The sequence below is a fragment of the Geotrypetes seraphini genome, chromosome 5, assembly GCF_902459505.1.
Source record: "Geotrypetes seraphini chromosome 5, aGeoSer1.1, whole genome shotgun sequence".
Lineage (NCBI taxonomy): Eukaryota > Metazoa > Chordata > Amphibia > Gymnophiona > Dermophiidae > Geotrypetes > Geotrypetes seraphini.
The window spans coordinates 211,630,662-211,649,212 of record NC_047088.1 but is presented as its reverse complement, the minus strand read 5'-3'; the positions used below and the strand labels follow the sequence as shown (position 1 = coordinate 211,649,212).

The 18,551-nt window shown below is 38.2% G+C and overlaps 1 protein-coding gene across 3 annotated transcripts in view; it reads left to right on the top strand.

The window, feature by feature from the left end:
- Positions 1–18,551, top strand: part of SLC4A10 (solute carrier family 4 member 10) — a 337,291-nt gene that overhangs the window by 297,293 nt on the left and 21,447 nt on the right. For all 3 annotated transcript variants that reach the window (XM_033945953.1, XM_033945952.1, XM_033945954.1), the window contains exons 20-23: positions 1,692–1,760; positions 8,026–8,199; positions 10,753–10,875; positions 17,959–18,026. In XM_033945953.1, the coding sequence (XP_033801844.1) occupies positions 1,692–1,760; positions 8,026–8,199; positions 10,753–10,875; positions 17,959–18,026 (434 nt within the window). The remainder of the gene's footprint in view (positions 1–1,691; positions 1,761–8,025; positions 8,200–10,752; positions 10,876–17,958; positions 18,027–18,551) is intronic.

Sequence of the window (18,551 nt, the reverse complement as noted above, 5' to 3'; positions counted from 1 at the left end):
TTTGAGATCCTTGCATTAGAATTTACATACACCACTTTATGGAATACACTTCCCCCTCCCCATTTGCGGTTTCCGCACTCGCGATTTCACATAATCGCGATTTTTTTTTGGGGGGGGGATTTTTTTTGCTTTCCCCCCCGGCATCTCAGCTTTACCTGGTAGTCTAGCAGGTTTTCGGGGCAGGAGCGATCTTCCTACGCTCTTGCCCCATGCAGATCGCCAATAGGAAATGGCTGTGGGGAGTTCCCTTCGTAGTCTCTGAGTGTATGTGAACACTTTACTTACTTTATAAGCCAGATATATATTTTGCTTATTTGTATACCTTATAATCATATATATAACGTAACTTTACTTCACTGCTTCAATCATATGACGGCTGTGAAGTAAAGTTACGTTATGTATATGATTACAAGGTGGTTTGCCTGTATCACACTACTCTTATTTCCTTGGCATTTTGAGTAGTTTACATCACCCTCTGGGTCCCTTGAGAAAGTATTTTGAAACATGGTCCATGTCGGGACCTGCTGACACAGTTGAAAGCTAAGTGGGAACTTCTTTCTCTCTTTTGCCATTGAAAAGTAGTTGAGCACTTAAACAGTATGTTCATTTCAAGCTCTTTTTCAAAATAAGTCATACACAGTGATGGGGCGGTGGGTTTGGCTATAGGAGCTAACGCTCTTGGTCAAATTTCACAATTCTGAGTGTATGTGAACACTTTACTTACTTTATAAGCCAGATATATATTTTGCTTATTTTGCTTATTTTGCTTGCTGTATACTGAGAAGTCTTATCCAGTTATACAGCATTACTTTGACTTCTTTGCCCTTTAAGCTACAACACACACCCTCTACTAAATCCAGTATAAAATATCATTTGACATTTTCTTTGCCATTTCAAATGAATGCACCTCCTTAGTGTATACGCTATCATGCCTAATTCCCAACCATATTGAACAGTTTAAGTATATAGTAACATACAGTAGTGGATGGCGCAGTGGTTAGAACTATGGCCTTAGAACCTTGAGGTTGTGGGTTCAAATCCCTCACTGCTTCTTGTGACCTTGGGCACATCACTTAATCCCCTCATTGCCCCAGGTACACTAGATAGAGTTTGAGCCTGTCGGGACAGACAGGGAAATATGATAAAGTACCTGAATGTAAACCACTTAGGATATAAGTGGTATATAAATGATTAAATAAATAAATAATAAATAAAAGAAATGTACCATCTGGCTTGATGCAGCCATGAGAAATTTGAATGTCAGCTCTTTCAGTGGACAAAGCAGTAATAACCACGAACTCCAAATTAGATCCAGAAAATTCTGAAGTGGATCGATGTGCTCACAACTGTCAAATGTGCTTCAAATTTATGTGAATCTGCTTTGGATTTTTCTCAGATCTGATGGGAAAATACAGTGGAATTTTCTGAACATATCTTGGTAAAAAAAAATGCAAATATGAACCAAGCTGAGATATTGAGATCTTCCTGGCTTAACTCTGAACATACAGTATTACTCAATGGGAGAAGAAAAGAAGAGATCAAATAATTTTTCCAGATTTCTCAACTTAAAAAAACAAACAAACCAGTATTATCCTACTGAAGAATGTACTTTTTGTATATCAAGTCTTTTATTGGAAATAGCTTGGTGCTGTTGCTGATTGAAACCATGTTGTTTCTTCCCTTACACACAGTTTATTCCTATGCCAGTATTATACGGAGTGTTTCTTTACATGGGTGCCTCATCTCTCAAGGGAATTCAGGTAATGTTTTTATTATAGCAGCAAGAAACATTCTGATTTGAAGATCATTGGACTTTTCCTTGCCTTAGAACATTTTAGTATCCTGTCATTATGTTGAAAACATATTTAATAGACAAATGCCATTTCTTGTTGCTTGAAGTGTTTCAATGTTTAGAGAAAGGAAATGGAATTAAATGGTCACCCCTAGAGTTTACAACACAATCACAAAAGAAAGAGAGGAACAAAGATCTCCACTAAACATACAAGAAAACCACAAAGAGTGGGGTCCCAACCATACCAACCATGATGGACAACAGTAGTATAAATAAATAAGCAAATTCTTTATTCTTGGAAAGTAAACCTTTATTGATGTGACTTGACACGGTCTGTGTTTCTGCTACGCTGAGCCTTCTTCAGGGATCATGTGATCAGTACGACTACAAATAAAACACAATTTAAAAACAAATATATACACGTATATTGACTTTTTATTTATTTATAGATTTTTTAAATTTACATTCAAGTAGTCACTTGTACAGAAAGTTGGTCAGTAGAGATATAACTTATATCCAATATAAATCACAATCAATATAAAAGAAAATTCTTGCCACTAACCCAACTCAAGTCCTCAAAAAGTGATCCAAGATTACATCAAGCGAGAAAAAAGAGGAAAAATAATTGTTGTAATAGGACAAATTACAGATAGAACTGAGACGTGATGAACAGCTTATATAAACTATTGAGCTATTGTTGACTCCTCTTTATCCAGTCGAGACAAAGCCAGAAAAGCGGTTAACTGATGAGGTTTAAAAAAAAACATATTTAACTGAACGGTAGCAAATAATACACTTGCAAGGATATCTTAAGTAAAACGTCGCTCCCAGCAAAGTAACTCCAGGTTTCAGAAGTAAAAATTCTCTACGACACTTTTGAGTTTCTCTAGAAAAATCTGGAAACATTTATATTTTGCATCCAAGAAACTCTTTCTGTTTATTTTTGAAGAAAAGTCTCAATAACCATACTTTATCTATTGCGAGAGCTAATGTCACAACCATTGTAGAAGGTACAGCTGTCTCTCTATCTGATGTTTCTAAAATTTCAGAAACATTCAATGGTGTTTGAATCGATATTTTAGACTGCAGTTGAGCCCCATCTTTATTTGGCAAGTAATACACTTGAGTAAATGGTGGTAAAGTTTCCTCAGAAACTTGCAATATTTCAATCAGATATCTCCTAAGCATTTCCCTAGGAGTAACCGTAGTTAATCTAGGAAAATTAATAAGTCTCAAATTAATTATTTTCAAGTGTTTCCAATTTCTTCCTGAGATTAATGTGATCTTTAATTAGGGACTCTTGCACTTGTTAAAGTGTAAGCATATCTTGATCAAACTTTTGAATTGAAGCCTTTGAGACAGTCAAATCCGCTGTTAAATCTTTCAGCTCTCTAGTATGTTTAATCAATTTTCCCTCTATATATTGGAAATTGGGACTAATCCCTAAAATAGTAAGGAATGATACAAGGTTCACATAGGTGAACTGAGAATTATTTCCTTTATCTTTTCTTTATTTTCTTTGTTGAATGTAGTATCCTGTTCCCCCTGTTTAGTGGGCTTATAAAGGATTTATGTATGTTGTATTATGTATTTTTGATTGTAGATTCTCTTTTTTTCCCTTATATTATTGGATAATGTATTATTCAAATTATAATAAAAAAAACTTATTGAACGGAAATTGGGACTTATAGTTTTAGTAAAATTTGCAATCAGATCCCATAATGAGTTTAAAGTTAGTTGTGCTGGTTTCTCCCATAATGGAAACCTTTGCTGGGTGTAGAAATGCTCACTGTCCTGAGAAGAAAAGCTGTCCTGGTCTGAGTCTGGCTGGAATCCACCTCCGTCTGATTGTCCTACCTCGGTTTCTTCTGCAGCTGCTCCCTGGTCAGAGAGCACTGCTTTCACAGTCTCCAATGCTGGTCTGATTGCCTCAGGGGAAAGTACCTCCCCCTTCTCAGGGGTTTCCTCTACCCCTGGAGAACTGGTAGACCGAGGTTGCGGAGGTGGGGCTCTTGCGTCAGGGCTAAGTGTGGTTTCAAGCCCAAGAGAGACAACCCCAACCTCGCTCTGTCCGGGTGTTCCCAACGGGCTGCTCTCCGACATAGATAACGCTGCACCCTGCATCCGCCGCAACAAATCATCAAGTCTGCCGAGGGAGGGCATGTCAAAGCGCCGCGAGGCACCAGCCGCACCCCTGCCCCTTCTCTTCGGCATCTTAATAAGGAAATTGGGCCTCAAGCCACCGAATGTTGAAAAAAAGGTAAGATGTCTGGAGCGGTCTAGAGCGTTGCTCTCAGAATGTCTGTACCGCGGCCATCTTGGATTGGGCCCCCCACACGTATATTGACTTAAATTAAATTTAAAAAATAAAAGAGTGTGTCAGGTGTGTGTTTATTGGAATTTAAATACCAAAATGATGACAAAAAGTTGTAATGAGAATGAAGATAGTCCCATAAGTGCATTAAGTGCTGAAATTGAATGCAAAGTATCTATAAAGCAAGAAGAAGAAATAACTCTGGCCCCCAAATTTAAGGGTTTAATGAATAAAATAAAATAAAATTAAGATTATTGCTGAATTGCATACTCGGGTGTAAAGTGATTGGTCATAAAAAAGGAATGACAGCGCAAAATCCAAAACGGAGTTTAAATGAACATATCCAATGTGAATAAAAACATGACGTTGTAGCAGTTTTAAACTGAGAATGATATCACTCTGAAAATTAAATTAAATATGGCATTCATTTACTAATTTTATGAACATAAAATTTCAATGACAATATTTAAACTGCAAAAGACATCCAGGATATATGAATAATTACACTCATGAGCTTTTTGAAGATACAGAAAATTAAGGGCCCCTTTTATCAAGCCGCGCTAGCGGGGTTAACGCGTGCGACTTTTCATCACGCACTAACCCCTGCGCTGGCCTAAAAACTACCGCCTGCTCAAGAGGAGGCAGTAGCGGCTAGCGCGGCCGGTGGTTTAACGCGCGCTATTATGCGCTATAAATTGCTAGCGCAGCGTGATAAAAGGAGCCCTAATTGTCTTCCCAAAAAATGGGTCTGAATATCGCCTTGAACAAAGTGTAATGATGTAAACATGTACCAGAAAAAGGATATTTCAATAATGATTGAATAATATCAGCAAGGACATTGCCTTAAATAGTCATCATGGAGATGTAATCATACTAATCTTGTCACTGTTTATAAATAATTGTTTAAAAGTGTTCATAAATAAATGATTACCAATTGCCATCCTTAATACACGCTTATATTTAAAAAAGTGAAAATCATATTGGTATCTTAAACAGATTGCATAACAAGAGAATTAGGGATGCGGCCTGTGTATGTGCGTGCTCTGAGAGTTTGATCAATAACACTGAGTGCTTCTATTGAGGTATGGTGGTATAAAAGGCATCAATGTCCAATGTGACCATTTTAATATTGTCCAAATTACCCTTGAAATCTTCAAGTAGCTTAATCATATGGCCGGAGTCTCTTACATATGATATAATCTGCAGGATGAAGGGTTGTAAAAAGTGGTCCATAAAAATCGTACATCTTACCCAAAATGTTTTTTGTACTTTAAGGGCTCCTTTTACAAAGGTGTGCTAGCGTTTTTGTGCACGCACTGGATTAGCGCGCGCTATAGCACATGCTAGCTGAAAAATTACCGCCTGCTCAAGAGGTATTTTAGTGCGCGCTATTCTGCACGTTAAGGCCCTAACGCACCTTTGTAAAAGGAGCTTTAAAATTCCATGTCAATTTCACGTTTGTATTTTAACGGTCCATGTCAACTTCACATTTATACTTTACTGCTAGTTTGGAGTAAGTTATCTTCATATTGCGTCTTAACAAAAGTCATCACGCATCACATTAAAATTCTGGAATGAAATTGGTATTTATAAATCAGAAAGGTACAATTATGTTATTATATAATCTGTTTAAGATAACGCTGAGATTCACGCTTTTTTAATATAAGTGTGTATTAAGGATGGAGGTTAGTATTCATTTATTTATGAGCACTTTTAAACAATTATTTATAAAAAATGACAAGATTAGTATGATGACATCCTCATGATGACTACTTAAGGCAAAGTTCTTGCTGATATAGAAGAACACCAGATTCATCTGGTGTGATATAACATTAGCTAAGCTGATGTCACCTGCTGGTAATATTTATTGAATGATGGTGTGGGTAAAATGGGGGGAGGAGGGGCAGAGGGTGAGGGGAATATATGAGGTGTTGTCAAGGGTCTGTAGAATGATTGCCAAGTTTATAAGAGGAGGTAAGAAAGGGTTAATAGACAGAGCTTATAAGAAAGAAAAATGATTAGGGAGGTTTCTAAGGTGATGGAGCAGTCATGTGATTGGTTGGATGTTGTGGCAGGCTGGAGTGAATTCTGTGAGGAAAGGGGAACAGTAGAGTAGTCTCTTCAGGAAAAGATTATCCCTCCCTCCCATTTGTGCTGGTGTTATGTTTTGTGTCAGTGTTGTGGGTGTGTGTGTGTGTGTGTGAAGGGGGTGTACAGGTTATATGTCGACTTGGGTGGGTTTGGTGGAGCTTATGGGGTTGGGGGGAGTGGTCGCAGCTTTGGGTGGGGTAGAAAATGGGGTTTGGCCCAGTTGGATCTGGGAGATGAGCAGTTAAATAAATAAATAAATGTAACACTCTATGCGATACCGCTTTGAGGGGAAGCATGGCCTTGCGTCACCGTGGGTCATGTTTGGGGAGAGGGGAAGCATGGCCTTGCATCACCGTGGGTCATGTTTGGGGAATGTTATAAGTTTAAAGACTTAACGGGAGCTAGTTTCGACACTGAATAGCTTCCTGGGGGGGGGGGGAGGGGATGTGAAATATGCATTGGGGGTTTGTTGGTTTTTGAACATGGATTGTATTGTAAGTGGAGATAATATTCAGATAGATAATAAAGCTGCGGCCAAATATTTCTTCCAATAAAATTGAGTTGTTTGATTATTGATTAATGGTGATTAGCTTTCACTTGCAGGTGACGGGAATGCGAATGCTAATGTTATAATTATTGAAATATCCTTTTTCTGGTACATGTTTATGTTATTATGCTGTTTGTTCAAGGCAACGCTCAAACCTGTTTTTTGGTAGACAATTTATTTCTTGTATCTTCAAAAAGCTCACGAGTGTAATTATTCAAATATTCTGAATGTCTTTTGTGTTTAAATATTGTCATGAATGTGAACTGGGGCTTTGATATTTTATATTATTTTCAATTGTGCATAGATATTGAATTTGTACATTTTATATTATGTATGTAAACTTGTGATCCAACTAGTTGATAGGCGGAATAGAAATTTTTTTAAATAAATAAATAAAATTAGTAAATGGATTTTATATTTAATTTAATTTTCAGAGTGATATCTTTCTCAGTTTAAAACTGCTACAACATCATGTTTTTATTCACATTGGGTATGTTCATTTAAGCTCCGATTTAGATGTTGCACTGCCATTCCTTTTTATGACCAATCTCTTTACTCCTGAGTATGTAATTCAGCAATAATCTTAATTTGATTTTATTCATTAAACCCTCACATTTTTGGGCTAGAGTTGTGTTCTGCTTGCCTTATAGATACTTTGGGCTCCTTTCAGTAAGCTGCGCTAGCATTTTTAGCACGCGCTGAAGATTAGCACACATTAACCCCTGCGCTACACGGAAAACACTGACGCCAGCTCTATGGAGGCATTAATGTGTAGTTCGCGCTAAAACCGCTAGAGCAGCTTAGTAAAAGGAGCCCTTTGTATTCGATTTCAGCACTTATGGCACTTTTGGAGCTATCTTCATTCTCATCTCAACTTTTTGTCATCATTTTGGTTTCTAAATTCCTTGGTGTTTTTCAATAAACACTAGCTTGACAAACCTCTTAACTTTTTTAATTTAATTTAAAAGTCAATATGTGTCTATATATTTGTTTTTAAATTGTGTTTTATTTGTAGTTACACTGATCACACGGCCCCTGAAGAAGGCTCAGTGAAGCAGAAACACAGACCGTGTCAGGTCACATCAATAAAAATTTTCCAAGAATAAAGAATTTGGTGTTTTTTTAATACTACTGTTGACCATCACGGTTGGTATGGTTGGGACTCCACTCTTTGTGGTTTTCACCCCTAATGTTTAGCCAGAGGTTTTGGGCACTAAGCAAAATGCTCTACTCTGCCAAGATTTAGGCTTGCATAAAGCCATACTGTTTATTCCCTTGCAGTTTTATGACAGAATCCGGCTCTTCTGGATGCCTGCAAAACATCAGCCTGATTTTATCTATCTGCGACATGTTCCTCTTCGCAAAGTCCACCTCTTCACTGTTATTCAACTCACCTGCCTGATTCTCCTGTGGGTGATTAAAGCCTCCCCTGCTGCCATTGTTTTCCCAATGATGGTAAGATCACATACATAACTTTCTGGATTTAACTAAATATAGTCTCATATCCGTAATCTGCATTTTACAAATAGTTATCTGTGTATAGAAGAGTAGCCATTCATCTGGCGTTACAATTTTGGAGAGGGTCTGAGCCCAAAGTTGGGGGGGTGCCGCCTCCTGGCTCTTCCTGGTGTGGCTATACCACTGTTTAACAATAGCCCATGTTGATAACTTCCCTCTTTAATCACAATAAAATAAGTAATATGATAGTGTCAACACAGCATGCAACCAGTAAAACATTCAATTAAGAGAATACAGTAAAATATTCATACAACAGAGGAATGAAACAAACAATGTTAACACATAACATTAAAAATATATTAATAGAGAGTGAATTATATATGCTTTTAGAAACTGTATAAAAATATTCTGCTGTAGCTGCTATGCAAAAAAGCTGATATCTAGATGAGCTTAAAACTTTCAGGATGGTGGGGCTATATTTCATACCTCTTATCTCTTGTAATCACTGTTAGTCCATAATGTCCATGTAAACATCTATGTTATAATAATAATAATAATAACTTTATTTTTGTATACCGCCCATCCATAAAAGTTCCGTGTGGTTCACAGAGAAGAAGAACTGTACAATCATTGAAATATACATAAGTTCAGGAAAAAACATGATAAAAATATATGATTTATCTTTAATCTTATCTATTGTTTTGCCTTTTGTCTTTGTTTTGTTCTATTTCTATCATTTAAATTTCTCCAGAATTCTACTGTTCAACGACTCCCCCTTCTGCTTCTATTCCTTTCTCTCCTCTCTTCTACCTTCCAAAGTATTTAGATCAATGCTGTCTTGTTAAAATGTTTATTTTATTTTTATTTTTACTCTAACTCTACTTTTCACTTCTCTATTATCCTCCAGGTACTTTAGTTAGATTGTGAGCCTTCAGGACAGTAAGGGAACTTTTCAAGTACCTTTCTTATTTCTAATCTTAATGTATATTTTCTGTAAACCGCTTAGAACCTAATGGATGTAGCGGTATATAAGAAATAAATTACATTACATTAACCAAGAGTTCATTTTTCCTAATTGAAAGGCAAATGGCTTATTTAAAAATCTCTTGTAACGACAAGCCTGAACAGAAGGGTACCTAAACATAAAATTTTAAAGACTGTACCAAAAGTCTAAAAGAGGCAAAGTCAAAATATCTTTTAATAGTTCAAAGCTTCCAGAGGATCAGGAAACATTTCTTAATAATAAAATCCGTATGCTCTTCAAACGCTAAGTGGCGATCTAATATAACCCCCAGAATCAAATTTCAAAAGTTTGGTCGTTGATTAGAACTTGTTTGTTTGTTTGGACTAGCAAGAACAAATTTTATTTTTTCAGAATTCAGTTTGAGTTTGAATCTGAACATCCAAAGTTTTATCTGTGCCAGAATTACAGCGATCTAATCTTTTATATCGTCTGTAAAAGATGACATAGGCAATAAAATGGTAATATCATCTGCATAGATATAAAACTTGACTTTTAGATCTTGTAGTAAATTAGCCAGGGAAATTAAATAAATATTAAAAAGTGTAGGTGACAATGGAGATCCCTGAGGGACGCCAGATGAATTACTCCAAGTAGATGAATATATCCCAGAGGAATATACTTGATACAATCTACTTTGTAAGAAGCCTTTGAACCACTTATAAGCGTTCCCTGTGACTCATATGGACTCCAAGCAGGCCAATAAAAGATCATGATTAACTAAATCGAATGAACTACTCAAGTCCAATTGAAGAATCAAGACACTTGAGTCTTAACTGAATTGCTTATAAAGATAATCTAACAAGAATGCCAGGACTGTTTCAGTACTGTGACAAGCACGGAAACCAGATTGATGATCCTGAAGAATGTCAAATTTGTCCAAATAATTAACCAAAGCAACATTTACCAAAACCTCCATGAGTTTTACAAACAATGGAATACTAGCCTATAGTTAGTTTTACAAGTAGTAGGCTCCTTAGAATTTTTTTAAATGGGAGTAACAACAATATGGCCTATTTCTTCCAGAAATGTATCTTTTTTTGAATAAGAATGACAAATGACAAATGTTTGTATATCCTCCATTATTATAATTTTATTATTGTAAAAACAGCTTAGAGATTTGAAAAGCGGGATAACAAATTTTAATAAAACTTGGAAACTTGTATTTAACCTGTACTTTTATTAATAATCCAATCAGGTAAGTAGCCAGAATAATATCTTATGCTTCAATTGCATAAAACACATCTTTTGCTAAAGATAAGCAATAAAACTTTTGTTGCTACTGTAAATATCCCTGGTTGCAATGCTTTTAAAGAGTGTTTTCTGGCACACCAGAAGGTTCTTCAACTGAGATTTTTAATGTAATAAAAATAATTAAAAACTAGGCAAATAGAACTGGTTCCATCTCAATGATACACTTTGGGCCATCTCAACAGTTAGCATGGCAATATTAGTTTGGATTTTGAAGACTTCTTTGTTTTGGGTTTATGATGCCAAAATTTTACCAACTTTGAAATGTTATTTTGCAGGTTTTAGCACTGGTGTTTATAAGAAAACTTATGGATCTTTTTTTTACCAAACGGGAACTAAGCTGGTTGGATGACTTAATGCCAGAAAGTAAGAAAAAGAAACTGGAAGATGCTGAAAAAGAGGTATGAAGGGAGCATAATTTTTATTCTGTGTCAAGACATACAGTGTGTGCAGTTTATTTTAACATCTGTAAAGAAAGTCCAACAATGTATGTTTATTGATGAGTTATGTAGAAGTTCTATGTCCACTGCTCATGAGAATTCAGAAAACAAGTTTCATTTATTCTGTTTGAGTGGTGAGGCCACATAAAATGCAAATATAGAGGGACATAAAAGTTGTTCCCACCCACGTCTCCTCTAATTAGCAGAGGTGAAATAAGAGAGGTAAGGGGGCACCAGTATGCGAGTTAAACAGGCTGCTATTATAACTTGGTGTGATCCGGTCAACATATTAGGTTTAACTTTAGCATTTAAGGTCCAGTGAGGCATGGCTCCAATCTGTTTCACCCAGGAGAGAAGTTACTAAGCCATGGTAAAAGAATACATTTTACTGTAGCGATATTTACTGCATGAGCCAACTAATCTCTGTATTGAAAGTTTGTGCCTCCTAGAGTAAATATCAACTTGTGTTGCTGCAGGCTGGATGTTGCAAATTCTTAGCTGCAATAATGCAGTTAGTAGACCCCAAGTCTGTCTTTAGGTGAGTCCAAATATAATATATAGCCTGGAATTTGTTTTAGAGGAGCCAGTGGTAATCAAATTCCTGCGTCTACCCCACAATCCCCAACAGCAAAGATCCTACCTGATCAGAGGCCCCCTCCCATATCAGATCCCCCCACATACACTCTTTGAAGCATCTCCAGACATCTAACAAAATCCTTATTCCCACCCCCACTGCCATAGAGGCTACCCTCCAACAGAAGACACCTTACTGGGGCTATCTCTGTGGTCTAACCGAATAGGGTGAGATAGAGTACAGAGAGATCGTTAGTTGTCCTGCTTCCTAGATTCTGGCATCAAAACGGTGCCCCTGATCCCGAGAAGCAGTCTCAGAGTATTACTGTAAGTGGTCAGGCTGCCAAATAAGGCACATGAAATACTCAGTCACAAGATTACCACTAGGTGGTCAACTCCCACCATTTTGAACATGGCACTGAAAGGAGAATAGTGACTGGATATTGCTCGTGCCCCACGCTAGATACCACAGAGACCCTTGGTAGAATCTAGGGAAGGTTTTGGATTGAGAGTCTATATCGGCGTATAGGGAAAATAGTCCATGCCAAGGGAGTGGCTTCCTTCTGTTGTCATGGAGTCTGGAGAGGGGGAATCACTACTTGTGATATTCAGGGGTCTGAATTTATTGTGAGAGGGGTGAAAGGATTGGGGGGGGGAGGATTTGATGCTGCATGAGTAGCAATTTTAAAAGCTGTATACATAGAAGAGAATAGCTGCTTGCCAGCTCATGGAGTCAGCCTGGGGGTACCCTGAGAGAGAAAGAATGAGGTGCCAGACCGCTGACATCATCTGTTGGGCCAGTGTGTAGAATAAACTAAACTAAACCTTAAGTTTGTATACCGCATCATCTCCATAATAAGATATAATAAGAAATTAGAGGTTATGAAGAGGGTAGCTAGCTTTACATTTTAAAGAATAAAAAGCAGCAAACTCATGGAGAGGTAGAGAAGAGAGAAGCTTTTTGCCTGGTCGTGGAGACAGCCCAGAGGTGCTCTGAAAGAGAGAAGGAGGTCCCCGGTGATGCTGCTGGCCCACTAAGAGAGTGAAGGAGGTTCCCAGTGATGTCACCTGCTGACTTCATCTTTTGGGCCAGTGAGAAAACTAAAGAGCAGCAGGTTCCTGGAGAAGTGAAGAAGAGAGGAACAGCTTGCCTGGTCATGGAGTCAGCCCGGAAATGCCCTAAGAGAGAGAAGCAGGTTCACAGTGACATCACCAGCCTGCTGACATCATCTACCAGGCTGACGGGAAGAATAAAGAGCAGCAAGCTTCTGTGGTGCAGCCACAGGATATGGTCAAAGGGGCATGCCAGGCCCCTTTTGAGTCACGAAGGAGCCTTGGAGGAGTCAAGGAGGACCAAAGAGGGCCTAGGTTTGATTGTGCTTGAAGATTCTTAGATGTCTGGAATTCCAGGTTCTTTTTTCCCAATCTCATGGGGAAGTACAAGACTAAACTGAGACATCTAATAACTAGTACTCCAACTGCTCCAAGACCTATTGAAAAACATTTGGTAGTCTTGCAAAGGGACCCTTCTCCTCTCTCTATAAAAGGTATAGACTCTGGGGTCTCGCTGCACTCATGAGATAGGCAATCCCCCCTTCTGCTAATCCTTCCTTCCTATCCTAGGGATTAGAACAGGGGTGTCAAAGTCCCTCCTCGAGGGCCGGAATCCAGTCGGGTTTTCTGGATTTCCCCAATGAATATGCATTGAAAGCAGTGCATGCAAATAGATCTCATGCAGATTCATTGGGGAAATCCTGAAAACCCGACTGGATTCTGGCCCTCGAGGATCGACTTTGACACTTGTGGATTAGAAGATAGGCCTGGGGGTGGGGCTATCCAGAGTGCTGGGGTTGGGGTTGGGATTGTGAGGGCGATATTGGTGGAGGGGTTAAACGGTGCAGGCTGGGGGCAGAGTGGGAAGGAAGGAGGGGGACCAGGAGGGAGATTGCAACACTTTATAAAGATTTTTTGTGTTATATGGGTGCTGACCTGATATTCAGAGCCAGAACCCACAAAGCTAAGCGACCTAACTTAGGCCAGCTTTGAGCTGTCCTAAATTAGGCTGCTTAGCGATGTGGGTGACAGCTTTGAGCTGTCCTAGATTAGGCCACTTGGTGATGTGGGTGATGGCACTGAATAATGCCAGCACCCACATAATCCCAGGCTGCTTTCTAACACTATACCAGTACAGCCCTTGATCTGTCCACTTTTTTTGTGAGCGGTCAGAGGCAATAATCAGCAGTACTTCCCGGTTTAGTGCTGCTAAATGTCGGGAATGGTCTAAAGCAGGGGTGTCAAAGTCCTTCCTTGAGAGCCGCAATCCAGTCGGGTTTTCAGGATTTCCCCAATGAATATGCATGAGATCTATGTGCATGCACTGCTTTCAATGCATATTCATTGGGGAAATCCTGAAAACCCGACTGGATTGCGGCCCTCAAGGAGGGACTTTGAGATCCTTGGTCTAAAGGTATTTAAGTGGGCAGGAGTCTCATCTGCCCGCTTAAATTGATTTGAATATGGACCTGAATGTTTATAGCACTTTGATTTCAGATTGTTTTAGTCTGATTGTTGTCGTTCTAATTGCATACATAATTCTCATGACAGAACTTATTATTATTATTTATTGATTTGATATAACACCTTTTCCAATTAAGGACGTAAGCGGTGAACATAATTATTAAAAACAAACCACAGAAAGGAAAGAAATGTCAATATAAAAAGAAAAGTTCCAGATAACACTTGTACAATCATTGAATCTTAAAAATATCTGTCTGTTCAGCTCTAATGATAACAGGTAGAGCATTCCAAAGAGTTGAGGCCAAGAAATGCTGAATGTCTAATAGTCTCTATGTGGATTTGGGATAACCATTCTATTTGAATCTAATGATCAGACTATACAGTACAGGAAGCAGTTTAGGAAATGGTGAAAGACTAGTGATATGATAGCATACCTGTGTGTAAAGCCTGAAATGTAAGAATATGTAATTTAAACTTAATTTTCAAATGTGTAGGCACCAGTGTAACCAAAAGAGGAGGCGGGTTACATTTTCAAATCTGGAGGATCTGCAAAGTAAGCCTGCCGCACAAATCTGTTATGCTGGAAAACGTTTGATTTGATTCATAGGTACACCTGGGAAAATCGAATTACAATAGTCAGTTTTGGAAATTAGGAAAGCATGAATTGCTGAGTGTAATGACGTAAAATCCCCCAAATCTCTGAGAGCACAAAGGGAATGTAAAATGAAGAAGCCTGATTTCACTATATTGGAAATTTGTTGATGAAATTATAATTTGTAGTCTAACCATACTCCTCAATGTTGAAAAACAAGAACCAAGGGGACTGACTGATCAAAAAGAGTTATAGGAACTGAAGGAGGATTTAGTAAACCAGATATCCAACAGGCTATTGTTTAATCTGGATTCACTTTGAGCTTGTATGCAAAGAGCCAGTCTGCAATTGCATTAAGACAGGTTTGTAATGATGTTAGGTCCAAACTAAGCAGTGAAACTTGGAAGAGAAGAAGGTTGTCATTGGAGTGTATGTAAAACCAGACATCGGAGTATATGTAAAACTAGATGTTAACTGATTGGATAAAGCGTCACAAGGGGCCTGATGAATAAATTGAACAGCAACGGAGAAAGCATCAAGCCCTGTATAACTCCACACTGCAGAGGATAATCTGAGGACTGCTTCATACCAGTAGAGACACAAAATGAACACTTGGAAAGAAAGGATGTGAACCAATTGAGCACTATGCCAGAGATATCAATTAGAACAAGATGATTGCGAAGAAGAGTGTAATTAGCCAAGTTGAATGCAGCTGAAAAATCCAAGAAAACAGTAAGGATTAGGTGACTTTTGTCCAGGGTTCTATGTAAATCACTCACACTAACATAACCGTAGTTTCTATACTATGACATTGTATAAAACCTGACTGAAATAGGTGCAAAATCTTGGGTATAGTCAGTGTTTTCTGTGGTCTTTGTTGGGTATAGACAGTCTTTTCTGTGGTCTTTGAAACAAAGAAAATGTTTGTACTGGCTGAAAACTGGCAGTTTGAATAGGATCAAGAGACTTGTTGTTTGTTTGTTTTTTAAATAGGAGTTACCCATGTCCTCTTCCAATAATCAGGAACCACACTACAGGAGAGACTTTGACAAACCAATGAAAAGGCAAATGCTATCAACCCATGCTTGGGAACTGTGATCCAGGAGGAAGGCATCAGGTCCAGGGAGCAGGATGTCATACACATACACAGTATAAATGTAGTTAGGGAAGGAAGAGTTTTTATTGACTAATGTACACCGCCTAGAAGCCTGATTAGGCGGTATAATAAATTTTAAAATAAACTTGAAACTTAAAAGAGCTCCAGGTAGATGCATGAATTGATTCATAGATATTTCACTGGACAATGAGATTGAGCTAGAGAATCCGCCATGGGCAAGGCTGATGGTTGGGTCTTTTTTTGAGAGATTACAAAATGATTTTGATGAAGACTTACCTTACTCTTCCATCAGTCCTAAAATTGAAATAGTGTCTTAGTGGAGGTAACCAGCATATTAGAAAAATACAAACGTTTAGCTGTTTTCAGTAGGTGACTAAAGGAATAAACTTCTTATTTAAATTGTGCTAAACTTTCTCTAGTTTTATTTTCATGCCAAACTTGTTCAGCCCTACATAGTTGGTGTTTGGAAAATTGCAGCCCTGTGTTGTACCAAGGGTCTGAGGTCTCTTGTATTTATTACTAGGCCAATGATTTGTGTCAGTAGACAAGGTGATAGAAATAGAGCTGTTCCAGGCCCTGGTCTGTTCTTCCAAAGAAAGGGAAGGAATGTCAAAGGGAAAAGAGGAAAATAATGGAGGGTAAGATAAAGGATCAGTATGGAGATAGCAATTTGGACAGTGCTCACTAGAGTTTAAACCTACTCTGGAAACAACATTATTGATTATTGAAAAGTGTATACTAAATGAAACAAAAAATTAATTAGTCCATGCTAACTGTCAAGTTTTAATGTTAGTAAGATAGTAATTGACAGTAAGCTTTGAAAGAACCAGATCCAAAGTATGGCCCTTAATATGAGTAGGGACAGAGAAATGTTGGGTTAGATCTAAATCTGAGAGAAATGTACAAAGGGCATAGTCATACTATTAGTGGGAATGTCCATACAGATGTTAAAATCGCCCATTACCAAAAGATTAGGAAAACAAAGGGTAACCTCAGCTAATGTCTACATCATAGAATCCCAACATGTAGGGTCAGAACTGAAGTTGACAGTGGATGATAAATCAGTAAAATATGCACAGTCGGATCAACAACATTTCTGAGTAAGAAAAAGAACAATTAGCTTCAGAGATTGCAAAAGAGCGAAAGAAAAGCAGCACTAAGCCACCTCCCTTGTGAAAAGTAGGAGTCTTATGAAAAAAATGATAACATTGTAGGAGACCCTGTGAAAGGTAGAATTCTACCCCATCTTTGAATCAAGTCTCACTGAGATGAAGAATACATTTAGATTGTTCTAAAAGATCATAAAAGAGAATTTACTTGGAGTGAATGGCTCAACAATTTAGTAAATCTAACTGAGCAGAGGAGTAGGCAGGTTGCCACGAGGGCAGACTTGTAAAAGCCATGAACAACCTGAATTGTTGCAGATAGAATGCCATTGGCGCTCTGAAATTCTAACAGGAATAGTTGAGGAGGTTTCAGAAAACATGAGAACAGCAAAGTAGAGTGAGAGCTGATACTAGGGCAAGCTGCATGATGTTTGAAGTTGTCGAAATTCAGGAATCAGTGTTCGCTGCTGGAGTTTTGCTGTATAGTAATAGGTAGGGTCACCAGATGTCTGGGAAAACCCAGATATGTCCTCTTTTTAGAGGAATGTCCGGGTTCCCAGATAGACTTTCCAAAACCCAGCAGTTTGTCCAGGTTTTGAAAAGCCCTGAGCTCTGCCTATGTCTGGAGGGCCTTCAACAAGTATGAGTGATGACGTCACATACATCTGCATATGCTGGAGACCCTCCAGATGTGGCCTGGAGGTTGGCAAAAAAGAGATTAGGCTTTTAGGGGTGGGGCTGGAGGCAGAACAAGACTGGACTGGGGGTAGAACAGGGCGGGGCCATGCATGGATTTTCTCATTCTTAAATATGGTAACCCTAGTAATAGGGTTAGGAGCTGATGTCATCAACTGCTGCTTGAGCACATCCTCTGTAGCTCCGCCCAGTCTCAATGATAACTCAAGAGCTAAAGTTAGAGCAGCCTGCTTGATGTTTGAAGCTGTAGAAAACAAGACAGCACTAGAAGCTGTCAGATTCAGGAATCGATGTTCGCTGTTGGTATCTTGCTGTGCAGTAATAGGGCTAGGAGCTGATGAAATGCAGAGTTTCACTATAAAAGGACTATTACTTTGCATTTGTCTGCATGGAAATCTGAACCATAAAATAAACATATTTTCTACATGTAAATTCTGACCTAGGAAGAACAAATTATGCTTGCCTTGGAAGAGGAGGGAACAGTTCAATTACCAATGGAAGGGAATTGCAGGTATAATATAATATTCCATGGTATAAGTTATAAACTGATAAGACCATGATCAGCTTCACAGAATATCATACAAGCCATTGCATTCATGGGATTATAGGAGGTTGCCAGTAATTGTCAGTGTATGAAATAACCAAGTTCTGACCATATTCAGTACATTACTAACAAAAACTTAGAAATATATATATCTATAGATAGATATAGATAAACTGCACCATTTTAGATAGATCTTAAAAGTACAAATTGAGTTGCATCTCGATTTTCACCCTTATTGTAGAACAGAATCTGTTGACATAAAGCCCATTCTAAAACACAGGAAAATGGATGTTTATTCTTCGGGTGAATACAGCATAGACATACATTTTTAAAAACTGTACAGCATAAAGATGTTTAGAAAGCCTGTATATAACTAGTTATCTGTGTGATTTATTTTTTTTATTTTATTACTTATATACCACTTATATCCTAAGTGGTTTACATTCAGGTACTTTATCATATTTCCCTGTCTGTCCCGGAGGGCTCAAACTC